Below are 25,622 nucleotides of genomic sequence, written 5' to 3' on the forward strand. Positions count from 1 at the left end.
GTTATGCTGCAATTTAACAAACCACCAGTTAGACAGCAGTTGGAGAACTGTGCATTGTTCCGGTTGCCACACTATAGGACTGGCATGATTGCGCTGGAGAGACTGCAGAGGAGATTAACCAGCATGTTGTCTGGATTTGAGGACTTTAGTCATGAGATTGGATAGGTTGGGCTTGTTTTCCATGGAGCAAAAGAAGCTGAGGCATGACCTGATAGAGGTTTATAAAATTCTGAAAGGCATACATAGGGTAGATAATCAATAATCTTTTTCCCATGGTAGTGGTATCAAAAATAAGAGGGCATAGTTTTAAGGTGAGGAAGGAGTCTTAAAGAGGATCTGAGGGGAAAATTTCTTTTGCACAATGGTTGATATTTGGAACTCGTTGCCAGAGGAGATGGTGGAATAAGATACAATCACTATGTCTGAGGCATTTCGACAGACACCTGAATAGGGAAGGAATAGAAGGATATAGTCATAACATGGGTAAATGGGATTAGTATAGATGGGCACAAAGGTCGACATAGATGCGGTGGGCCGAAGAGCCTGTTTCTGTGCTGTATGGCTGTGACTGTGCATCTGTCTCACTCCAAAGGCCCGAGAAGGTCATCTAGGCTGATACTGCAGTGCAGTACTGAAAGAGACACTGCACTACTGGATATGCTGGACTTTTAGATGAGAATGATATCCCATCTGCCGTTCTAAAGTGAATACAAAAAAATCAGATGTGTCATTTGAAGACGTGATGAGGTCTCCCTGGTATCCTAGTAATAAATATTGACCATGCTATATCTTGGGTATAAACATTGGTCAAAATCCTAAGGGCATCTCCCCTTTTCAAAATTTGTCTCAGCATCTCAATTTACCAGGATTTTTGGTCGTTGTTGTTTCTGGGACATAACATACACAAATAAGGCACTGTATTTCCAATGCTGCAATGATGGATACATATCAAAAAGAACTAATCAGCTTTAAAGCCCTTTCACCATCCCAAGATTTAAGTGCATATATTTCTTTACATATTTACATTATTGTTCAGAATAAAATGACACACTTGTGTTACTTTATTCATTTTTGAAGAGCTGGGTGTCGCTGGCAAGGCCAGCAGTTATTGCTCATCCTTGAGAAGGTACTCCCACAGTACCACAAAACCTGTTTTATTACAGATTCTCATTCTACAATAACAAGAAAGATATGAGTAAAGAGGAGCATCTAATCTCAAGGAAAAATTGATGTGACCCATCCTACTACACTTTAAAATGTGGATTCCAGAATTCAATACATGGTAGATGCTACAGTGAGAATTATGAGTATGTACAATGTGCCAGTATCCTTGCTCCTGGCTTCTCTTACATTCTTAATTATCCATAATCTCATATTAAAAGGTAAATAAAATCCCTAGACCTATACTGCAATGTATATTTACTCCATGTGCAGCTTCAAGATTAAAAAGCTAACTACTGGAAATAAAGGCCAGAATTGCTTACATTACAGATGATTTAAGTCTCAAGTCGAATCAAAGCTCTGAAGAACGGTTATGGATGCCACTGTCGACTTCCAGTCAACAACACTGCAGCCAAATTTAACCTCAAATGGAAGGTTCAGGAGGCAGCCGTCCTGTTGCTTTGTTAAAATAGGTTTAGAATCTTCTGCTGCATGGTTCTTCCTCAGCAAGGTAACTGCCAACTTTTCTCCTCCCAACTGGATCACTAAATGATATTTTATAAAAGCCTTCCTTATTGTTCATTGCATTTGCATTTACTGGGATTAGGGCCCTGATTTTTAACCCTGGACAAGTGGCCAACTGGATGAACTCTGCCAATGCACCAGAAACCTGATGCAAGGTACTCAAACACATAAGCTCCTTTGTAATCTACCAGTGGCCTTTTGGACTAATGTTTTAATGAGCAACGTGCACTGTTCGGAAATTTTAACCGAAGTGTTAGATACATTTAAACTCAAATCATCCAAAAACTGCATTAAAAAATTTAAAAATGTTTCTCAAAAACAATAGCTCTTTTCAGAGTAAACAATCATCTCCGTTTTGCAAGTGTTATAAGGGAGTGGCTTTTATTAGCTGGATGTCCCTCACTATAATTAAGACTTATGCCCCATGGATATGTTGAAACAGAACTGAACCCTTTCTTCTGCTTCTTATGATGTTTTGGAACACTTACTTGACTATACTATAATTGTGTTCCTAACAAATGAAATAAGAGTCATTAATTTTCCAACAGTAGCAATGACATGTCAATCACTTCTCTAGTCTCACCTCACTGTGGCTCCAGTTGGCCCATTGCTGTTGTACTGGTTGAGATTCAATAGCCAAGTTGCCATGGGAACACAAACATATATCTTTGTACATCAACGCTGGAGGTACTAAAATAGAAACACCACCATTGTAAGTTAGTGAAAGCACACCACGAACAAACAGACAAGAATGTCTAATGTAATCAAGGAGGGTTATTCGGTTCTGCAAATTTATAAAACCATGCTATATTAAAAACTCAGTGAAAGTTGCAGTTGTACTGTTGGTTCCCCAATGTTGCAAACTGTTTTTTTCAGTGCTCACTGATGCTAAAGTAACATGATACCTCTGAAGTCAAATTAATTCATGTCCACCTCGTTCCACGTAAAACATAATAAAAGGCTTGCGTAAAAAAGGTCTGGAACACTCGAGGCAGAAGTTAGATTTTCTGGGTAGTTTATAAACAGATTCTAAATGTCACCTAGTCATTCCTAATATTAAAAGACTAAAATCTGTAATTTTGTCAAAGAAGCAGGATTGGTGTCATTTTTACTTCGAGGTGGAAATATCTTTCATTGTTCTAACATTGTGCAGCTTACCTTCAACACACTGGCCAACTATTATCTTAGATACTTTGTAAACTTGCAGTGAAAGTTTGAAGCTTTGCCACTTTATTTACTTGCTCATGGAAGGTGGTCCTCTAGGCCAGCATTTATTACCCATCCCTAATTGCTCCTAATTGTGTGACTTGTTGGGTCATTTCAGAGGACAGTTAAGAGTCAGCCACATAGACAGGGGTCTGAAGTCACATACAGGCTGGACCAGGCAAGGACAGCAGATTTCCTTCCCTGAAGGACATTGGGAAAACAGATGGGTTTTTATGACAATCCAGTGGTATCCAGGTCACCAAAATTGGGACATATATTTTTAAAATTCCTATTTAGCTCATGTTCTTGGATTGTTTGTCCAGACCTCCAGATTACTAGTCCAGTAACTTAACCACTTTCCCCACTGTCCCCAGTGTACCACATGTACAGATTGGCTTTTCCACTCAATTAAAAAACTAACCCTATATTGGCAATATCAGATCTTTGATTGTAGCAGGATGGTGAAGAAACATCGGAGGGCTGGGAAGGTTGAGGTAGTGGGGGTAAGGGTTGGGGAGAGCCACAGAAATGACAAAATAGATCACTAATCTCATTCATTTAGAGTGTGAATAAGAGGGGAAACATCAAGAGAATGTAACTAAATCAAAATAAACACTTTACCAGTGAGAAATATAGAATTTGTCACTACGGGAGAAAGATTTGGATAAAGTTCCACCTTCTCAATTTGAAATAAAAAAAATTAAAATGATTAACGTTGTTGAACGAGGAGCAATTGAGTATTTCAACAGTCAGAATTATTGTCGAACCCCCTCTCTGTTCCCAAAAGTTACTGTAGATCTTTGAAGTCTCCTTCATGAAGTTATAGAGTTGTACAACACAGAAATGGGCCCTTTGGCGCACCACATCCATCATGACCTTTTGCCCATCTGCACCAATCCAATTTGCCTGCATTAGGTTCATATTCCTCTAGGTCAAGTCTATCTCTAAATACCTCTTACACATTGTGATTGTATCCAATTCCACCACCTCCTCTGGAAGCTCGTTCCAGACATCAACCAGTTTCTGTATAAAAAAACATACCGCTCAAATCAGCTTTAAAACTCCTTCTTCTCACCCTAAGCCTATGCCCTCTTGTTTTTGATACCCCTACCATGGGAAAAAGATTTTTACTATCTTGCCTCATAACCTTACATACTTTTTAGGTCACCCCTCAGCTTCCTTCACTCCAGAGAAAAGAAGCCCAGCCTATCCAATCTCTCCCCATAACTAAAGTCCTCCAATCCAGACATATATTGGTGAATCTTCTCTGCACTCTCTCCAGTATAATCACATTCTTCCTACAGAGTGGCACCCAGAATTGCACACAATACTCCAAGTGTGCCCTAACCAGTGTTTTGTAAAGTTGCAACATAATGTCCCAACTTTTATATTCTATGCTCCGACCTATGAAGACAAGTATGCCATATGTCTTCTTCAGCACCCAATCTACCTGTGCTGCCACCTTCAGGGAACTACAGACTTCGATTCCAAGGTATCTCTGTTCATCAACATTCCTTAGTGCCTTACCTCTTCCTCTATTTGTCCTACCTCTATTTGACTTCCAAGTGCATCACCTTGCACTTTTTGGAATTAAATTCCATTTGCCAATGCTCCACTCACCTTTCCAACTGATCTACATTCTCTGTAGCCTTGGACAACCTTCCTTGCTATCCACAACAATACCTCCTACATTAATATCCAAATAGTTAATATATATCACAAATATCAAAGGACCCAGCACTGATCCCTGTGGTACACCACTGGTTATACACTGCTAATCAGAAAAGCATCCTTCCACCACCACTCTCCATCTCCCATCATAAAGCCATTTTTTGATCTAATTAAATTGCTTACCTTGGATACCATGTGCCTTAATCTTCTGGACAAGTCTCCCATGCAGGATCTTGTCAAATACCTCCATGGTATTGTTAAAACATTATTATTTTTAAAATCGTGTATTTTTCATACATCCCAATTTGTTGTCTTGCTAGTTGTAAAAGGTTAAAAAAGTTGTTAAGGCTTTTTATTTCTTGTTTTCCTGAGGAAAAGTCCTGCAATCCGATTGGCCACTCAGCCAACTTGCTACAACATCCCTGCTGGCAGAGATCCACTCCGGGAGGTGCACATAATAATGCCAAAATTTCTGCTAAATCTTTATGAGTGCCTATCTCCAAGATCAGTGGCAAGCGGTATCCCCTCACCACTGAATGGAACATCTGGCTTTTGAAGTATATTCATTATAAATTAGTATTTACCCCTCCAGTAATATAAATGTGAGAAAATAAAAGTTGCTATGACTCTACTCATGCCTTAATTATTGGAGATTAGATAACCTGCCTGCAGATAATTGTCGCAAACTTCATTCTATTAGTGTGCTACGCACGTGTGTTTAATTTGCACTGCACTAAAGCTTGATGGGATAATTCCATCATCCTTTGCTGCCATCAGCAGGGGAGCCAAACACTGCAGCACTGATTCCTCCAGCTAGTTTTTGTGCCCAAATAGTGTTTTCTTCCTCCCGAAACTTTTAAAATGTGGTTCCCCTCTAGAATCACCTTTCATATTCTTCTCACCTTCATTCCTTTGTAAATATTCAGGCAGCAGGGTCTCTGGGAGTGTGGCCGGCAATGAATAACCATTCTTCCTGGCTACAACGAGGTGAAAGGCAGCATAGAACTCATATAGTGTTAAAGCTCCATCACAATCCACGTCAGAGAGCTCCCTGTGGACATAATGGCTGTTAACATTAAGGGATAAAGACTTTGTCTGCATCAACTGCATACGTGTTCTATACATTCTCAACATTACATTCAGAAAAACATCAATCTTTTTTTCTTCTAAAAAAAAGCTTCAAACAGAATCATGTCCCCTAAGTTTTGCTATTGTCCTTGTAGAATATTCAATGTTATTGTTTTGTAGATACCACATTCAGAGAAAAGTATAATATGTTTAGCTCCAAAGTGTTCAATCACAGTCACATATTAAGAAGACACACAGGACAAAATTAGATACAAATAAATAAGAGGCTGGGATCAGTCAGCCTGACTGCTCTTGCACACTTCCATGTAGCCATCCCAAGAAGGGATGGGGACAGGCTTTACTCCATCAGAAATGTAAGTATCTGGGGAAAAAAGTTAAAAAAAAAACTTCTGTGCAGAAAACCACATGGGTGTGAATTCCGAAAGGAGAAATATCGACATGTTCTTGCTTTGAAATTGCACCACAATTATTCAAACTATATATTTACACATTAAAACAAAAACTGTCCTGGCTTTCATTAAACCAAATTTTTCAAACAGCATTAATGAAGAAATGCTGACACATGAAAATGGAAACAAATACAAATTATTTCTGGAGACACAAGAAACTCCAGGTGCTAGAATCTGGAGCACGAGACAATCTGCTGGAGGAACACAGCAGGTTGAGCAGCACCTGTGGGAGGAAAGGAATTGTCGACGTTTTGGGTTGAAACTTTGCATCAGGACTGAATGCGGAGAGGCGAGATGGCCAGCATAAAGGGGGAAAGAGAGTGGTGATACAGGAGTTCAAGGTGATTGGTGGACTGAGGAAGGGTGTAAGATGACAGGCAGGTAGTGCCAGGTAGGGGAGGTGAGTGGGGGTGGAATTGGGAGACGATGGCAGGTGAATGAGATGGAGGCAGATAAAGAGAGAAAAAAATTTATGGAGAGGCAGGTGGAGTAAGGTGGGGGGGGGGGGGGAGAGAAGGGGAGTGTGAAGATTGGAGACAGCTGCCGGAGGGAGATAAAGCAGGAAAACAATGGGTTACTCTCGAAGGCTAAGATGGAAATCTATGTGTGTAGCCACCTGAGATGGGCAGAGTTCTCAATGATTATTTCTCCTCTGTTCTTACCATGGTGAAAGATGTGAAGACTTGGGAACCTGGCAAAGTTAATGGAGATGTTTTGGAAGCAGTTCATATTACAGTAGAAGAGCTGTTGCATGTGTTAAGTTGTATGAGGGTAAACAATCTCCAGGTATATCCAAGAACACTATGGGAAGCTAAGAAGAACTTGCGGCAGCCCTCAGTGAGATATTTGCAATATCACTATCCTCTGGTGAGGCTGGAAGACTGGAGGATAACACATGTTGTGCTTTTATTTAAGAAGCGTATTAAGGATAGACCTGGTAATTATAAACCAGTTAGCCTAAGTTGCTGGAAAGCATCCTCAGGGATAAGATATACTTACATCTGGAAAGGCAGGGATTGATTAGGGGTAGCCAGCATAGCTTTGTGCATGGGAGATCTTGTCTTACGAATTTGATTGAGTTTTTTGTGATGAGAAAGGTTGATGAGGGGAGGGCAATAAACATAGTAGATATGGATTTCAGTAAGGCCTTAGATATGGTTCCACATGGTCAGCTGCTCTGGAAGATTAGATTGCATGAAACCTAGGGAGAGTTAGCAAACTGGATACAACGTTGGCTGGATGATAGGAAACAGAGAGTGATGGTGGAAGGATGTTTTTCAGAGCAGAGGTCTGTGATTAATGGTGTGCCTCAGGGGTTGATGGGTCATCTATATTAATGATTTGGATGAGAATATCTGAGGAATAGTTAGTAAGTTTGCAGATGACACTAAAATAGGTGATGTCATAGACAGTGAAGAGGAGTATGAAGGATTGCAGTGGGATCTTGATTGGCTGGGTAGGTGGGGCTGAGGAATGGCAAATGGAATTTAATTCACATAAGTGCGAAGAGTTACATTTTGGAAAGACAAATCAAGGCAGGACTTTTACATTGAGCGGAAGGGCTCTGGGTACTGTTGTAGAACAGAAGGATCTTGGAATACAGATGCATAGTTCCCTTATAGTGGAGTCACACACAGACAAGGAAGTGAAGGCAGCTTTTTGCATGATGACCTTCATCAGTCAGCGCATTGAATATAGAAGCTGGGAGGTTATGTTGCAATTGTACAAGATATTGGTGAGGCCATACTTGGAGTATTGTATTCAGTTTTGGTCTCCCTGTTAATAGGAGGGATGTGAAAAAAAAAATTACAAGGATATTACCAGGACTTTAAGGACTTAGTTATAGGGGGAGGTTAGACAGGCTGGGCCTTTAATCCTTGGAGCGTAGGAGACTGAGGGATGATGTCATAGAGGTATATAAAATCATGAGAGGCATAGATAGGGTCAGCGGTCTTTTTTCCAGGGTTGGGGAATTGAAGACTAGAGAACGTAGTTTTAAGGTTAGAGGTGAAAGGTTTAATGAGAACCTGAGGGGCAACTTTTTTTTACACAGCAGGTTGTAGATACATGGATCCAGCTGCCAGAGGAAGTGGTTGAGACAAGTACATGAGATACATTTAAAAAATATGTGGATGTATGGATGGCAAGAGTTTAGATGGGATATGGGCCAAGTGTTGGGAATTGGGATTAGCTTGAATATACATCTTGGTTGGCATGAATACGTATAGGCCGAAGAGTCTTATCCTGTGCTGTGATAAATCTATGACAGTACTGGACTCTGATAAGGAGGTTAGAACGGGAACCATTAGGGGAGAGGTGAATGGCAGTTGGAACAAGAACCAGGAAGAGGAGGAGAAGAAAGATAGGTGATGGGGTACCGGTGGGGGGGGGGGGCTTTGAGGGAAAGGGGACAAAAATAAGAGGACTGGAGGAGGATTGAAAGGAGGTGGGGTGGTAAGGGAGGGAGAAATAACCCACAACAGGGCAAGGTTGCCTAAAATTGGAAAACTCTTCATGCCATTGGGTTGTAGACTACCCAGGCAGAATATGAGGTGATGTTCCTCCTGTTTGCATCGGGCCTCACCCTGACAGTAGAGAAGGCTGAGGGCAGACAGACTAGTGTGGGAATGGGAAGGAGAATTGAAATGGCATGCAACTGGGAGCTTGGGATGGCCACTGTGGACCGAGCATTGGTGCTCTGTGAAATGGTGTTTGGTCCTGCTGATGTAGAGGAGGCCACACTGGGAGCATTGAATGCAGTTGACGAGGTTGGCGGAGGTGCATGTGAACCTTTGCCTCACCTGGAAGGGCTGTTTAGGTCCCTGGATGGTGGTGATGGAGGAGGTGCAAGAACAAGCATTACTCCTCCTGTGACTGCAGGGGAAAGTGCTAGGGGTCATGGAGAAATGGGTGGGGGGGAATGAGTGGACCAGGGAGTCATGGAAGGAGTGGTCCCTGTGGAAGGCTGAACGGGGTAGGGAGGAGAAGATGTGGCTAGTGGTGGGATCCTGTTGCAGCTGACGGAAATGATGAAGGATGATATGCTGGATGTGGAGGCTCATAGGGTGAAAGGTGAGGACTAGGGGAACTCTACCTGTGTTCTGTCTGGAGTGAGGCAGCGTGAGAGCAGAAGTACAAGAAACAGAGGAGATGTGCGAGCAGGGTCCCTTAACCACATCAGAAGCCACAGCAGACCTGACTGTCATCTTACACCCCTCCTCAGTCCACCAATCACCTCGGACTCCTGTCTCACCAGTCCCCTTCCCCTCTTTATACTGGCCATCTCGGCTCTCCACTCTCAGTCCAGATATAGGGCTTCGACCCAAAATGTCAACAATTCCTTTCCTCCTGCAGATGATGCTTGACCCGCTGAGTTCCTCCAGCAGATTGTTTGTTGCTGCATATTATTTGTTATCTCATGATCTAACAGGTCTGACATGAAATTACTTCCTAGACAATAAAATCTACCTATTCAGAATGTGAAATTAAAATATAATATTTATATGACACATTCCAGGTTTAACTAACAGGAAGGAATGCAAGGAAGGAACTGTTTATCATTTGAGTAATTTTCTCTGACACTTTGAATGTGTTTCTCACAAACTGTCTACGATTTATCTGCTTTTTCTTTCTTTGATCGAAATTTTTATGTAACTTTTAAAATTCAGGCTTATTCCTTCATTTTCTACATCTGTGTTTCAATATCATCAAACAGGAGAGGTAACATAGTGGTAAGCATAACGCTTTACAGCGCCAGTGACCCGGGTTCAAATCCGGCCACTGTCTGTAAGGAGTTTGTACGTTCTCTCTGTGTCTGTGTGGGTTTCCTCTGGGTGCTCCGGTTTCCTCCCACATTCCAAAGACGTACAGGTTAGGAAGTTATGGGCATGCTATGTTGGCGCCAGAAGCGTGGCGACACTTGCGGGCTGCCCCACAAAATCACTACACAAAAGATGTATTTCACTGTGTGTTTCGATGTACATGTGACTAATAAAGATCTTATCTTAACAGCCTCCTAATGCATGTGAATGGAGGTTACTGTATTCTTGTATCTCTGTAAAGAAGTGTGCATCCTATAGGGTTGTGCAAATACAAGTTTATTTTTTACTAGTACACGTAACTGAGTTTTTCACCCCTTGGGTTATTTGAAAATCGAAGGAAACCTGGAGCACAGAGAGAGCAGCCTTCATTGACAAAACTGCTCATTGTTGCTTAAAACATGGATATCTTTACGAAGGGAATCACTTATTTAAAAAAAAGTGATAGGGTTGTTTAGCTATTGGGCATAATTGATTTTTTACTGCTTTGATACTTAAGTAGCTTTTAAGTAGCTGACAAACCTACTTCTGGGGCTGCCTAAAACAAACGAGGTGAAGTAAGGTCATAATGTTTTATTACAAGCTTGTTTAGTTATTTAATAGATTAGGGGCAGCACCAAACATTTAATAGACAAGTAGAAATATACAAAATAAATGAAAAATACTTAATTGGCCTTTATGTAGATATTGCAACCGGGATGATCCAAATATCTAAATTGTAAACATCAACTCCAGAATGAGTACTGGCAGGAAAACAAGTATTGGCCACTGACACTTCTATGCACTGAGAATGATGAGCAATAGACTGATGGGACAATATAACCAGTCATTCAGGCAGCATCATGACAGCTGTTGGAGTTTGAGAAGGGAATGTTCTGCAAGCTTGAAAGAAATAAATAGCTTAAAAGAATACCTGGAGCAGTCAAACCAGCTCCATCGCAGAGTGGTAAAATTTCTATGCATTATGGAGGCATTAACAGACTGGAAACCAAGCAGTTTCTGTCATGCCTGTCAGACACATCTAAAAGCTATGGCAGACAATGAGGCTGGGAATACAGAGACAACCAAGAGCAGGCCTGAGTCACACAAACGACATCGTAAAAGTAGACCAAAATAACTTGCACACATCTTCAGAACAAATAACAGTAGGAGCATTTTCAAAATAACTTGACAGGTCAATTCACTAGGTATAGTGAATAACTTGACAGATCAATTCACGCATAACAAATACTTTGTCCAATTTACATTTTTCCTGTTTTCAAGCATGTGATCATTAGCATGTCTGTAGCGTCCATGCAATATCCAGTAAATTTGTAGCTATTTAAAATTATATAAATCAGTAACACAAACAGAAAATGCCAGAAACACTCAGCAGGTCAGGCATCATCTGTGGAAAGAGAAACAGAGTTAACATTTCAGGACAGCGACCCTCTGCCAGAGAAGTGGTGGAGTGCTGTAAACTGTTGTGCAATTTGTGATGATTCACAACTGATGGGGTAATCGTTGCTCAACCAAAATTACCAACGTGCAAAAGATCCCCTGGCAATGGCTGCGATCTCACCATCAGTCTCCCAGTAAAATCTGAGTCCCCATCTCCCATGTGCAAAAAACTACCAAAGTATTAGTTGCAGCTTCAAGCAATGTTAAAATTTGCCAGATTCAGTCCACTGTTGTAAAATCCATAAAGATCTGGAAAACAGATCACAGTAACAGGGGTTGACGTACTGATGGATACAGTTGAAAACTGCAAGTGACAAGGGACAAAAAAGGCAAATGGAATTAGACTTACCATATGTGAGAAAGTTCTCGGATAGGAAGCTTTGACTTGGTGAAGAGATCCTTAGCGACAGACCCTGTAAGAAGACTTAGGTTAATTAGTGACTAAAATTTTGTGAAAATGAGTGCAGAAAAAGCTTTAAATCTGTAAGCCTCTGAAGATCGTATGCTGCTTAATTCAAACCCAAGGGACCATGCACTCTCCTTGAGCTCACAGAATCACATACTACCAGCTCTGGCCTTGCAGATTAGAAAGAAACCAAAACAACTTAAAATGTATCTTATGGATTAAATGGAAATTGTTCTTTAAGTTTTGTTCATCTTTGATTCTTTTCTCTTTGCTATACACACCCAATCATTCTTTTGCTTCTGTAAGCCTTTTGACTCCTGTTGTGTAGGTCTTGCACCCAGTCTGTATTTAATGTTCCCTCATCATTTTCTAAGTTCCCTGCATTCATCAGTTTGAGTGCCCTGTGGTTAATGAGAGACACCATGTACCACATCAGGTTAGGGGAATCTGGAACACACGAGCAAGAAAAACAAAAAGCACGTGCACATTGGGTTCAAGCCAAGAGGAGGTCTTGAGAGTTTAAAAGCTCTGACAGACAGGATGTGGGTTTGAGATCTTTATTGGAATCTTGGATTTAGGGTTTGTTGGGGCCAAGGCCACCAAGGTTTTGGAGCAATAATGTGCGAAAGCTTTTGATAGCAATGAGATTTGAGATCATTAAGGGAGGGATCTATTGCTGCAGAAAATCGTCTTATATTTCCTAAACACCAATTGAACTCTGGTTCTGAAATTCGGTTTCATTGGTGTCAATGGAGCAGGGATCCAGAAGCGGTACGGGAAGGTGGACAACAATAGCTGAAGCATAGTTAGGTCAGTGAGGATACCATAAGAAATTTAAGAAAATGTCAATGAATGCCCAACCGACAACAAAATCCGTGACATCATGTACTGAACAAATTCAAATAAATTAAATGAGGGGCTAGTTACACAAAAAAAAATTCCAAAAATGAGCCAACATGGAGGAACAAGACAGAGGAAGAGTTTGCCACTGGAAAGTTGTCAGAAGGGAACATCTAAAAAGCCACCAATTGAACATAGCAATTCTTTTTCCGGAGTTGTTTAATTTTATATATCTTTCCTACTTTTAAAAAAGGTACACACTGAAACCGATTTTATTGCTCAAAGGAGTTTTTTTTCCCCTCTCAGAATGTGTTACGTTGCTTTCAGCAAATGGAAATTATTTGCAACATGGCTGTTCATTTTAACAGTGATACTGACTTTTAATTGTGCACAAGTGAAAAGATTAAACAAAATCTGTATGATTTGCACCCTGTAGACATTCACCTCCATTCCACAGACATGCAACAAGCTTATCATTAAATTGAAAATGGACATGGAATTTCTCAATGAGTGCTAACTTGTCACTTTCTTCATCAAGCTGCATAAAAATAAGAATAGCCAAAATCATAATTCAAGCTGCCATCCGGGTTTGACCTGGTCATTTGGGTTTGAGCCTGATCATTTGGGTATGAAACTGGCAGGAGATCTCTGCACTTTGGGAAGACTCTGACTACTTCCTGTGGACCTGGATTCAAGACTGGTGTCAGCCTTTAATTGAAATCATCAGTTTGTGAGGAGGGTGTTTTCCAGAAACAGTGCTACTGATATCCAGGAGTAAGAATTTAGTTAATCTCTGCGGGGGCACCAAGGCACTTGTTATTCTCCCTACCAATTTCTCTTTTCCACTGGCTTCAAAGACGGCTTAAAAAAATATTGGAACAATTTGCCATTTTAGAATACATCAGCCACTTGGTATCAATTGTGATTAAAATTCTCAGAAAGTTGCAGGTTCAAGACCCACAGATCTGCACATCAAAATCAAGTTTGACACTCTAGTGCAGTGCTGAGGAAGTGCTGCATTGTTAGAGGGGTCTACTTGTGGAGGGCATCTAAAACTGAGGCCTCATCTCTCTTTCTTGTACGGTGGATTAAAAAAAGACCCCATGCCACTATCTTGAAGAGTAGGGAATTTTTTCCCCCAGTGTCCCGGCTAACATCTATCCCTCAAAGAACATCACAAAACCAGATAATCTAGTCATCATTACAATGCTGTTTGTGGGATTTGCCATGTATTAATGCCTACATTAAAAGGGATAAAGGAAAATGAAAGCCATTGTATAAATACAGTCCTTCATTTCTCCCTTTCTTTTAATGAATAAAGTTCATTACCCGAAATAAGGGATTTCATATCAGGCTGCAGAGATTTAAACTGATTGAAGTAATACTCTCGTTGTTCCTCAGTTATCCTCCAGGGGTCATCTGTGTAGTCTGAAGGATCTTCCTTTGGTTCTTGATCTGGTAGTTGGACAGATGTTTGTTTCTGTAAAGAGCAGAAAGACATAGAGCTGTAGTTTGCAGCAGATCTGAATTTAAAGATATCCACCTTTAATTAGAAAGGACTTTGCACATATAATTTGCTTGTGCACCAATCTGTGGAAACTCTTGATGATTTAAAATTCACAACATGATAAAATCTTATATCTCCTCTTACTAACAATTGGGTCAAGATTCCCCCAAAAAATTGTAGCTTTAACTAGTATGTTTAATTGGTGCTTCCATTCTAAAATAAACATTTTTATGGTGGGAGCACACAATGAATGACGTGGCAAATGTTGGATTGATAATGATCAATGCTATGGAGTAGGTGTGCACCCAGATTAAGATCCCACCCCTGGGAAGCTACCAGACTGCATTTATTTAATAGTGGGGTGGGGAATATCATTAGGCAGACAATTCTATCTAAGAGCTTGACTGTACTGTCACTGACCTAGCTCCTTCAAGGTTGTTAATGGAACAAATTATTCTACATGGAAAAGCTTATCGCAGAAGTAAAGACCAGCACAAGGGGGCAACTCTTCACTGTGCTTTGCTTGTGAAGCAGGATGGCAGACTGGAAAATGCAACAAACATAATTTGTTTGATATTTCATCTGCTAAAGGGGACAACTGGCACATTTTTGAGTAACTGCTTTCTTTTCAACATCTCATTTCCTAGTATCTGGTTACCCACATTACAGGCTTTCTTCAGGCATGTTCCCTGCTAGAGTAAGGGAATATATCTGAGCAGGAATCTGTTCAGGCTAACCAATGTTTCACATTCACATTATGGTCCTTTTTTTAGATGATGGGAAATTAAGTTCATTTCTATTTGCTGTACATGTTGAGAGAAGGGGGAGGAGGCTGATGTCAAAATCCATCTACATGTTATTTTTTTGCTCTTTGCTCTGAAACAGTTAATTTTTTCTCCCTGTGGGCAGTATCACACAGTTTATTTCTCTTTCAGGGTAGTTTAGTTGTGGCAGTGAAAAGGTCTATGGTTCTGCACGTTCTTTGTAGCATTTGCTGCAATTCTATTTGTTAACTTAGTGTTTTGCCTAATGTGTTCCAGATTAATTCTTATTGTGAAACCCACATTGACAATAGTCCGCAGTCAAAGAGAAAGGCAGCTGGCAGTTCACAGCCGCAGCTGCGCCCAGGACAGGCAATTCAATTTGTTTTGCTCCTTAAAGTGGTCATTAAAATAAAGTGTGATGAAGTCCCAGAAAGCAGCTCAAATGCATCAACGATTAAAACTGATTTCTGTTTCAATGTCAAAACTCATGGGTGCTGTTCAATTTTTGAATTCTCCACTGCAAATAGATTTTGTTGTTTTGGTGGCGGCAGAAGAGCAATACAAAGGTTTGGGTTTACATCAAGATACTGCCACCCCCTCAAAGACCATGAGCATCACACCTGGATAAGACAAAGGTATGGTATATTGGCATGGGCAGCTATCCCTCAACTCCAGGGACTCAGGTTCAAACTTGATCTCTGATTCTGTCTGTGTGGGATTCCCCTGGATACTCTGGTTTCCTCCCACATCCATTAATTGGCTACTGTAAAAAAATACTACCGTTGGGTTGGATGAATTGCTGGGGACAGGTTAGTGATATAAATGGGGGAATGAGATTGCTATGAAAGACTCAGCGGTCTCTTCCATTTCATAAAAATAAGGTGATTTCAAGTGTACCTTGGGTAATGCTTTCCCAGATCCTTCACCTCAAGCACTCATCAGCTCCTGTACCTCAAGCACTCATCAGCTCCTGTATTCCCACACTGTGCACTTGCTGATGTCCTGGGGAGTCAGTGAAGTACAGGGTTCACAGAGACAATGTCTGTGGCCAAGTACACAAGCTCAAAGTAAAGCTCCATGATGTACTGTAAAAACCTCACTCACTAGAACCAAGTTAATTTTCACAACATAAAACAAGATTGACAGAAGAAATGATGAAAGTTTTGAAAATGAAAATTACATCAGACTGTCAGGTTGCAAAACTAGTGGTCAAGTTGAGCTAAACTGCATCACCTCAGGAAAACTGGAGGGCTTCTTATTTAAGAAATATTCTCACTTGTTTGCTCTTTTCAGTCCACAGTACCATCCTCACCCCTATCAATGATTCACCTAGCCCATCTCCTCCAGGCGAGTTTAACACAAAGTACTTTTTATTATTTCAAAAATAAAATTTATTCATAAAAAATATACACAAGAAATACAAAGAAGTACATGACTTTCTTTACATTCATAGTGTTGTCCAGTCTACACATGCATAGTGTTGTCAAGTTAATACATTCACAGTGATCGCGATATAGTCTATGTACAAGGCACCATTGCCACTCCTGTGCCCCTTTGAACAATACACTTATCAGGTGTATGGGGAGCTGTAACACAGGAGCCCAGTGGCACCAGGATCTTGGATCGCAGTCCTTTCCCACAAAGCTTTTGTGTTATCTGCACCAAGTTTCAGTGCGTCCCTTAGCACATATGCCTGCAACCTGGAATGTGCCAGGCGGCAGCACTCCCTTTCGGACATCTCGTTGTACTGTAAGACCAAAGTGCATCTTTCACCGAGTTGATGATCTTCCAGCAGCACTTGATATTCGTTCTGGTATGCATCCCTAGGAACAGCCCGTGAAGAGTCCTCTGTAATGCAGCCACTCAAGAGGAACCTCAACAAGGGTCTTTGCATCCATTTCCAGACCTTCTTTAAAAATGCACGTCCACAAATAGTGGACAATTGTCTCATTCTCATTGCATCATGGTCTGACTGTGCAGGAAGGATTTGACAGGGACTGTCCTGCTCACTGCCAGCCAAGCCAAGTCTTGGTGCTTGTGGATGGGTTCCAACAATGAGGTATTCTGCCAAATGGCTTTGACAGTTTGCTCAGGAAATCATCCCACAGGATCCACCATGTCTTTCTCCCACAGGGCTTGCAGGACTGAAGTGCTGACCACTGCTTGATGGACTTGTGATCATAGGTGATTTTCTGCAGAAACTTTCCTACAAAGGATAGGTGGTGCAGCAAAGTCCAACTGAATGGAACATTGTGGGGCAATGAGGCCAGGCTCAGCCTTCACAACACCAGGGACAGATTAAACCTTAGAACATAGGTGAGACTTGGTGTTCGGGTACTTTGGTTCTACATATAACTTGATGCAGCCACACACAAAGGTGGCCATGAGGACAAGGGCAATGTTGAGTACGCAGAAGCAGTTCACAAAACAGCCTTTTCTCCTTCAGTGGTCAAAGTTCACTTCACCATTTACATCTATACAGTTTTGTTTTGCTAACCTCTCCCTACATTTGCTTCTCAAATCCCAGATTTAACTGGTGAATGTTCTTAAAAAATTCATAGAGTTAGAAGCTTTTTTACCTGGGCATAAAGTGAATATGGAACTGAAGGCTTAGGTTCATAGTTCCCTTGGGATTGTCCATCTGGATATACGACTGAATCTGCAGTTGAGCTTCTTTCATGAGTGACTGCAACAAAAAAAGTGATGAATTATTTAAATTGAAACACGTTGGCGTATGGGGCAACTGCAGCAAGTTACCATAAATTTACCGTGACTGAACCATGAATTCCACTACTGTTTAATCTTGTACATCTGTCTATGGAATGGACCTGAGGTACAACACACACAATTCTTCTTCGCAAAAGGATATGCAAAGTGTGATTCATTGTTTATGAATCATCGGCAACTGGTTGGGAATCTTGACATGAAAAAGTAAGACATTATGAAGTCTAGCAAAAGAGGCAGACACTTCAGCTATCACTCTAGCATGGGTTTACAGTCCATTTTGCCAACAACTCTGATTCACTTTGGAGTCACCTTTGTAAGGCTGGTATGTGGTGAATATCTGCTCAGTATTCCAGAATTGGTGCATCTCGAGATTATCTTTTGTATTGCTGATGCTCTGCACACACACATTGCAAAAAGAGATAGCTGGGTTTCATGCTCATGATAATTACTTGGATGTGGTTATGGAACTATAACCTAGAAACTGGATTCATTAAAAGTGATTTAAGCTCAATTTCCATGTAAAATTGAGCTTATTGGGCCAGGCATTTGTGTGCAATTCAGCTTAGCGCATCTGACATCTTTCTGGTGTCAGCTGTGGACCTAATAAAGGTACATTTCCTGCCTTACCATCAAAATATGGAGCCATTGGGTGCATCACAAAAAAAGCTAAGGGCACATCATGCATCATGCTGAGATGTGAATTAAAGGGTCTCCACTTTGACATTAATGTCTTGTAGACTGCATCTGCCAGCCTCAGTCTTCAATGCTGGGGATATCTGAAACTTCACCGCTGGTTGTTCCATCACAGTCTGCACATCAGGGCTGCCCTCTGCAAACACTGCAGCATTGACCACCCCACTCCTTAAATGGGATGGAGATGATCACTTCCCAGGGCTCACAATCCTCTGGGGGGGGGGGGGGCGGAATGCCCACGCACACTGAAGTACCCCATCCCTTTTTCTCCTTTACACCCATAGCAGCCTTTCATCCAACTGGCTGCCGAATAGGAGACTTTGTTCCACGTCTGAACTTCTTCCAATGATTAGTGTGGCAAAGATGTGGCAGTTGACAGTTTTGCATTCAGCTCCCAATGGGAATCTTGCGAGTCCCATTTTAGTGCTTCATTCTGGGTGCAAATCATCCCAATGCCATTTTAACTAATTTTTTGGTTAATTCTGCTGTTTTATAAAGTTGACGTGGTTTGGTGTTCCAAAAATGGATGAAATCCAATTTCAGAGCATGTCTTCAGAGAAACTTTACATTGTCTTTACCAAGTTTTGAAAGGATTTTAATGTAGTGCTTCGTACAAATCTCAAAGACCTTGGAAGGTACCAGCAAGTGTTGGATTCTACCCAGAATGTATATTCCAGCTCTACAGTTTCTTTAACAGCAGATGGTAGACTCCATTTGTCTCCAAAAAATGACAAAAATTTGAAAGCATGACCTCTAACATTGAATACCTTTGAGAAAATGTTAAAAGATCAGAATGGATGTACTGTATTTAAAGTTCCCATTCCAGGCACTGTCTAAATAGACTGTGGTACTTCTCCTGCTTTGGAATATTAAGGTGGAAACTCACCAGGGAGATCTGGTGGACTCCACGGATAATACTAAATAGTGGTCTAATCAAGTGGTGTAGAGTGCTGGGCCCTTTAGTTGTACTAATTATATTTAGAATGGCTGAAAAGAGTACTGACCAACAGATAAAAGGGATATTTGTTCTTTTCTGGTGTGTTTTTCTGGGTGGCAACTTTATTTGGACAATGGCATGCAAGTCTATGCTTTAGTGTTTCCATTGCTTATTCATTGAGAAATGTAGCTCCTCGTCAGAACTTCCGCACAAAGATTTTCCCTTTGTGGTTTGATACGTTGTAGAATGCAACAGAAGAGATTAGTCTCTCCCACTTGCAAGATCCAGAACAGTGTTGTGAAGCCAGCAAGAACCAAAGGGTCTGGCCAGCACTGCATTATCACTAGAGAGCTTAACCTTGGCATCCCACTTTATTATTGGATTGATACTAAGAGGTTGAAATAAGCCCAGTACAGGTACTGCATTTGGAAGTCTAGGAAGAAAGGAACCACACCTTTGCATCTTTCACAATCTCAGCACAACCAAAGCTCTTTATTGCCAATGGAATACTTTCATACTCAAACAATGACCCAGTAATCCTCAAATTGTAGAAGATAAAGTAGCCAATTTGGGCACAGCATGAATACTACACACAGCTAGTGATCAGACATCAGTAGGTTTAACAATAAACATTAGCTATGGCAGTAGGAGAACTCTCTTGCTCTTCAGATACTGCCAGAGATTAATTATATCCACCTAAGGTGATTTAACACCCAAAAAAGATGTACCTTTAGTGCACAAAATATCAATCTAAATTATGTTATCAAATCTCTAGAATCTGAATTCAACAGATTTTCAGTTTTCCATCAAAAAGCAAAATGAAACAGTATGTGAAACCAATTGCTGAAGGCCAGATACAAGGCCAGTTGCTCAGAAATCCAGGTTAGTGTGGCTACTGAATATTGCAATCACTGCAAGTCTATGATGAGGTCAGGAGAAAGGAGAGAATACATTAATATTTTATGTCATGTTGTACTACTCCAACCCTCCTCCCAGCAAGGGCTCAAATCCAAACTATAGTTGGCTAACGTTTTGGGAGAAGAATTGGAAAGAAGCGTTAAGGCAACACATGCAGCTGGTAATGTGTCTGGAACAGTCTACCCTCCATGGTAGGTTCAGTAACCTGGTAACTGAGACGATGCAGGCAATCAACTGGTCAGCCTGGTTTATTACTGGAGCTCAACCTTTCATAAAGCACCATGGTTCTTCTGTATAGGCCAAAGTTCTAATGGTTAATGGTAGTCTTAGCTGAATAAGCAGCAGAAGTCCACTAACATTCCTCTGTGACTGATTTGTATACAAGTCCTCCCCAGCTTACAAACACCTGACTTATGTACAGCTGGTGCACACGAACAAGCATTTGAAAGACTGGCGGGATGGATATTCTGTTGCAGGGCTGCAGGTGACCCTTCTTGATGCTAGCTGGAAATTTCCCACACTGAACTGAAAAAGAATTGTTCTAGTTAACACATTGATGTCCATTTTGCAAATCCTATTTAGAGAAATGCCATCCAGGGCAGTAGCTGTGTTCTTCTTAAAATCATCAATAACATTTAAAACCTCATTTGCAGTAAAAAACCTTTTAAAAGAATATCGTTATTAGCCCAATAAAAGCTCAGGCTAAATTTGTTAAAGGCTGTTTTATTATTAAGAATGGCAAAATTAGATTTAAATAGATTCAGACGATGTATTTCCATGGGACAACGCACTTCTGCAGGCACCTTCTGCCTTGTGGGAACTTGGTTTGCTGCCACATTTTGGACGTGAACTGTTCATGTTGTGAACAGTTTTCAGGAATGAAGCCCTGCTGTAACCTGGGGAAGATCCTAAATCACCAGCACCACACATAGAATTCAAGAATGTTTACAAGTGTGCAGCACAGGGTCGACACAGTGATGCAGCTAATAGAGCCAGTGCCTCGTAGCTCCAATAATCAGAGTTCAATCGTAACCTTTGGTGCAGTTTGTACATTCTCCCTGTAATCGTGTGGGTTTCCTCCAGATACTCTGGTTTCCTTTCACATCCCAAAGACATGTGGGTTGCTATGTTATTGGCCTCTGTAAATTTCCCCCAGTGCTAGAATCTGGAGAGGAATTGAAAGGAATGTGGGGAGAATAGGTTACAGGGAAAATTAATAGTTTCCCTATGTTCTGTGAATCAGCATGGACTTGATTGACTGAAATGGCCTCCTTCCATGTTAGAGGAAAAAAATCCCTTTACTGCAAGAGCACATCCACCACATCAGGGAAAGAAAAATTGTGTGGTAGTTTCTCAGTAGCCTGGTTTGGAAACCACACAGGAAGAAAGGTTTCCATACGCATCAAACATGCACCGGCCAAAAGCTATCCCCCTCCAGTTGTCTTACCTTGGTGTCAACTCTATTTCATTTAACCAGGGTAAACACCAGTTCTTTTGTCTATGTTCTCACCCTTTAACTGCTCCCATTCACTCATTGACCAGATAACCTTATTTACGGCTTACCCATGGTCACACTGGTTTTACCCTATCAGAGACATCCCCCTCCTCCAACCTCCCTGCTCTTTTACAAACTTCTTTTTTCTCCTTTTCAGTTCTGACGATGGGCCTCTGACCTGAAACGTTGGCTCTGATTCTCTTCCCACACTTGCGACCTGACCTGCTGAGTGTTCCCAGCAATTTTTGTTTTTGTTTTAGATTTCCAGCATCTGCAGTTTTTGTTTTGATTTTCATAATATCAATATGCACCAACTGGCCAATTTCAATGTCACCTTCAAATCCGACATTGCTCCCTAGAAATTTAAACAGTTACACTCTTTTTGTTCTTCTTGATACTTCTTTTGGTTTATGCACAAAATTGTTTTCTTAACTATCTGGTCCTAATGATAAAGCACCACAATGCAGCTCAATCCCAGCCTTGTTCAACACGTCTACACACAGGGCTCAGTGGAAAGGAAAGAATGCTTCAGCCCTCCTGCACCCAGGAGCACTGAAATCAATTGGAATCCTTATTTCAACTATGAAGAAGATCAGTGCAAACCACACTGTCTGTATGACATGCTACAAGTTGCATTTACATACATTTAGTTTACTGTTCTAATGAGTTACTCACAAGAAAGGAAATGCAAACAGGAAATGCTGGGAATACTCTGGAGAGTAGCCTGCATCTGTGGAGAGCTAAGCAAGAGTTAACGCTGCAGGTCGATAACCTTTCATTAGAATCTCTTGAGATTTCATCACGGCCATTTAATTGACAAAAGGTCATTGACCTGAAGCACCAAATCTGTTTCTCTCTTCACTGATGCTGCAGGAACCAGTAAGCCTTTTCAGCATTTTCTGTTCTTATTTTAGATTTCCAGTTTCGATGCTATTCTGCTTTTGTGTACATTAGAGGTGCACTGGGAGATCAACGTCAACCTCTCAGGTGTAGATAGTTGCATTACATATATACAATACATTGAAGTTACAGTTAATTAACAGCAGAGAAAAACTCCAATATTTTTGACTATATTATTTTAATAATACCATATACGTGAAACAAAGGTCAAGCTTTCATCTATTTTTCACCATTTTCTTTCCATGATATCGATTCAATGGGAATTCAATGACAAGTACTGCCAGAACTTTCCAATTACTTAGCCCAATGGTCATTCTTCCATTAATGGGTGTTTGGGGGTGGGAGCTATGTGATTAAGGACAATTCCAAAGGCTACCAGACCCCATCTCTCAGAGTCCACATGCAAGACTGTTCTAGCATGTGTCATCAACCCTGAATAACTTCCCCTTCCGAGCAGAAGAGCAACAGGCTGAATCATTAAATTGTCCATTACCTTCACAAATTATTGAGAAGTCTCAGCCTGACTCAAATGACTAATATAGAACTTTCTACCACTTTATTATTGTGCCTTGCAGGAGCTCCCAACTTCACAGAATTGAAGCAAGAATTCATTTTGGAAGCCTATGTAATAACAAGGTAATGTATGCCACAGAACAGCTGAAGCAGCACATTTGGAAAATCCTCAACTATTTTAGCTGGCTTCCCACAGGCATTATTTCCTTAGCAGAAGTAATTATTCATATTGTAAGACTACATAGCCTGTAAATAAGTGGATGCACCAACTGACAATTCACTAAACAGATCTTAAGTCACTTTAAACCCCTTTCCAACTGTTGGCTTATGTAGGTTGACATATATTTAATTTCTAAGATGTGACCTCTAACAAATGCAAAAAGTAATTCTAATTCATCTTTTTTGACTGACTGGTGTTTTTCCACCTCACAAACATACTCAGACTCCATGGTTAAAACCCCTGGGCAATTTCCTACAGACAAAACATAACTGCCAAAAATGTGAATAGTAAAACTCTGATAATCTGCCATTCAACCATTCAGAAATCCAGATGGTTTGGCATCTGGCTTACTAGGTGATGTTTCTCATGCTTCCTACCCCCACCAATCCCACATTCTGCTGAGACTTACCGGGTCTCAAATTCCCATCTGCCCAGACCCACTGGATCTCTGGTTCCTGTGTTCCCCTGAAATTCATCGTTCAATGGAGAATTTATTATGATACTCTGTGATATCATTAAAAACTAATTGTAAGTATATTGGGGGATTAATATGAATAACATGCATCAGTCCTGAATTTCCACCAAAGTCCCGAGTGTCTGGATTATCAAAGCTTTACTTGTTAGTAGCACAGCAATGTCAAAATTAGAAAGATTGAACTGAGAAAAGTCAATTTTTTCTTTAAAGTGCATATCCCTTTTGAATACATTTCCTGTACTTAGTCACTGGGAACCATTGCTTTCATTTTGTACCAATGTTTTCTCTATCAGATGTCTGCTTAAGAGCATCACAGTTCCAAGACTTTTCACAAATCTTTACCATCCTTTATTCAAATGGATTTTCTAAATCAGTTTCTGTTTATAAATGGATAACTATAAGAAAACAGGAATCCAAATCTTGTTCCCTGAAGTGCAAATGCTCAATGTTAGCTTTCATTCTGACACTGCTCCTCATGTTTCCTTCCTAAAAACTTTTCACCAGAATTCTTATGGATTTAATTATCCTTTTAAGTGGGATGCTTGCCAAGAGTTTCTTATAAGCTCAAATATGGGTTGGATCATATTTTGTTTTTAACATTGTTAAAGAAGCAGTGAATTTTTGTCAAGTGGGTGTTCCAAATTTGAGTCTTCCACAGAGGCTTTGTATGGTTCAATGGCACAATTTGCTTTCATTTACTGAGGGATAATAATTTAAAGATCAAGGTCAACAGAAACCAGGCAGGCAGTTAATAGGCTGGGATAGCCAACCAGACTATTCTGATACCTCTTCTGAGGCAAAGAATCCAACCTGAATTTGTCATAATGCTTCCTTAAATATGTAGATGTGGGACAGATAGCAATGTCAGGCACCGACTACAATTTTACCATTTGGGAAGGAAGTCAGTGTCCCATTCCCTTCCAAGAGAATGTCAATGGGAAGAGGGGAGCTGGGACCAGAACAGTCTCAAAAGCAGCATTTTGCTGTATTTTTATTCGATATTCCTTGTTGGGCCAGCAGCAGGAATCTCTTTTGGACCTCACAAGGAATTTTTCTGGGTTCCAAGCAGTTTTTCTGATTGTGAAGAATTGCCAAAATCTAATTCCCCCTGAAAGTGGAGCCCACCAGAGACTTTTCCATTAGTTCTGACCAGTGACCCAACCTCCTTTCCTAGCTGACCCACTGATCAGCTGCTGCTCCAAAGTGATACACTTTGGAAAATCAAATTTGCAGGCAGAGTACAAGGTTAATGGCAGGACTCTTAGCAGTGCGGAGGAACAGAGGGATCTTGGAGTCCACATCCATAGATCCCTCAAGGTTGCCATGCAGGTTGATAGGGTTGTTAAGAAAGCGTATGGTGTGTTGGCCTTCATTAGTCAGGGTATTGAGTTCAAGAGCCATGAGTAATGTTGCAGCTCTATAAAACTCTGGTTAGAACACACTTGGAGTATTGTGTTCATTTCTGGTCACCTCATTATAGGAAGGATGTGGAAGCTTTAGAGAGGGTGCAGGGGAGATTTACCACAATGTTGCCTGGATTAGAGAGCATGTCTTATGAGGATAAGTTGAGCGAGCTAGGGATTTTCTCTTTGGAGAGGAGGATGAGAGGTGACTTGATAGAGGTGTACAAGATGAGAGGAGGCATAGATCGAGTGGACAGTCAGAGACTTTTTCCCAGGGTGAAAATGGCTAACACAAGGGGACATAATTTTAAGGTGACTGGAGGAAGATATGGGGGTGGGGGGATGTCAGAAGCAAGTTTTTGTTTTACACAGAGTGATGGGTGCGTGGAACACACGGCCGGCAGAGGTAGTGGAGGCAGAAACATTAGGGACATTTAAGAGATTCTTAGAAAGCCACATGAATGA

At 40.9% G+C, this 25,622-nt stretch overlaps 1 protein-coding gene across 1 annotated transcript in view; it reads right to left on the reverse strand.

Annotated features, from left to right (window-relative positions):
• The window catches only part of reps2 (RALBP1 associated Eps domain containing 2), a 163,380-nt gene that overhangs the window by 58,130 nt on the left and 79,628 nt on the right, over positions 1-25,622 (reverse strand). Inside the window, 5 exon segments of the mRNA XM_052014187.1 lie at positions 2,270-2,376; positions 5,466-5,614; positions 11,709-11,772; positions 13,935-14,085; positions 17,456-17,562. Coding sequence (XP_051870147.1) covers positions 2,270-2,376; positions 5,466-5,614; positions 11,709-11,772; positions 13,935-14,085; positions 17,456-17,562 — 578 coding nt within the window.

This window comes from Pristis pectinata, chromosome 4 (assembly GCF_009764475.1).
Source record: "Pristis pectinata isolate sPriPec2 chromosome 4, sPriPec2.1.pri, whole genome shotgun sequence".
Lineage (NCBI taxonomy): Eukaryota > Metazoa > Chordata > Chondrichthyes > Rhinopristiformes > Pristidae > Pristis > Pristis pectinata.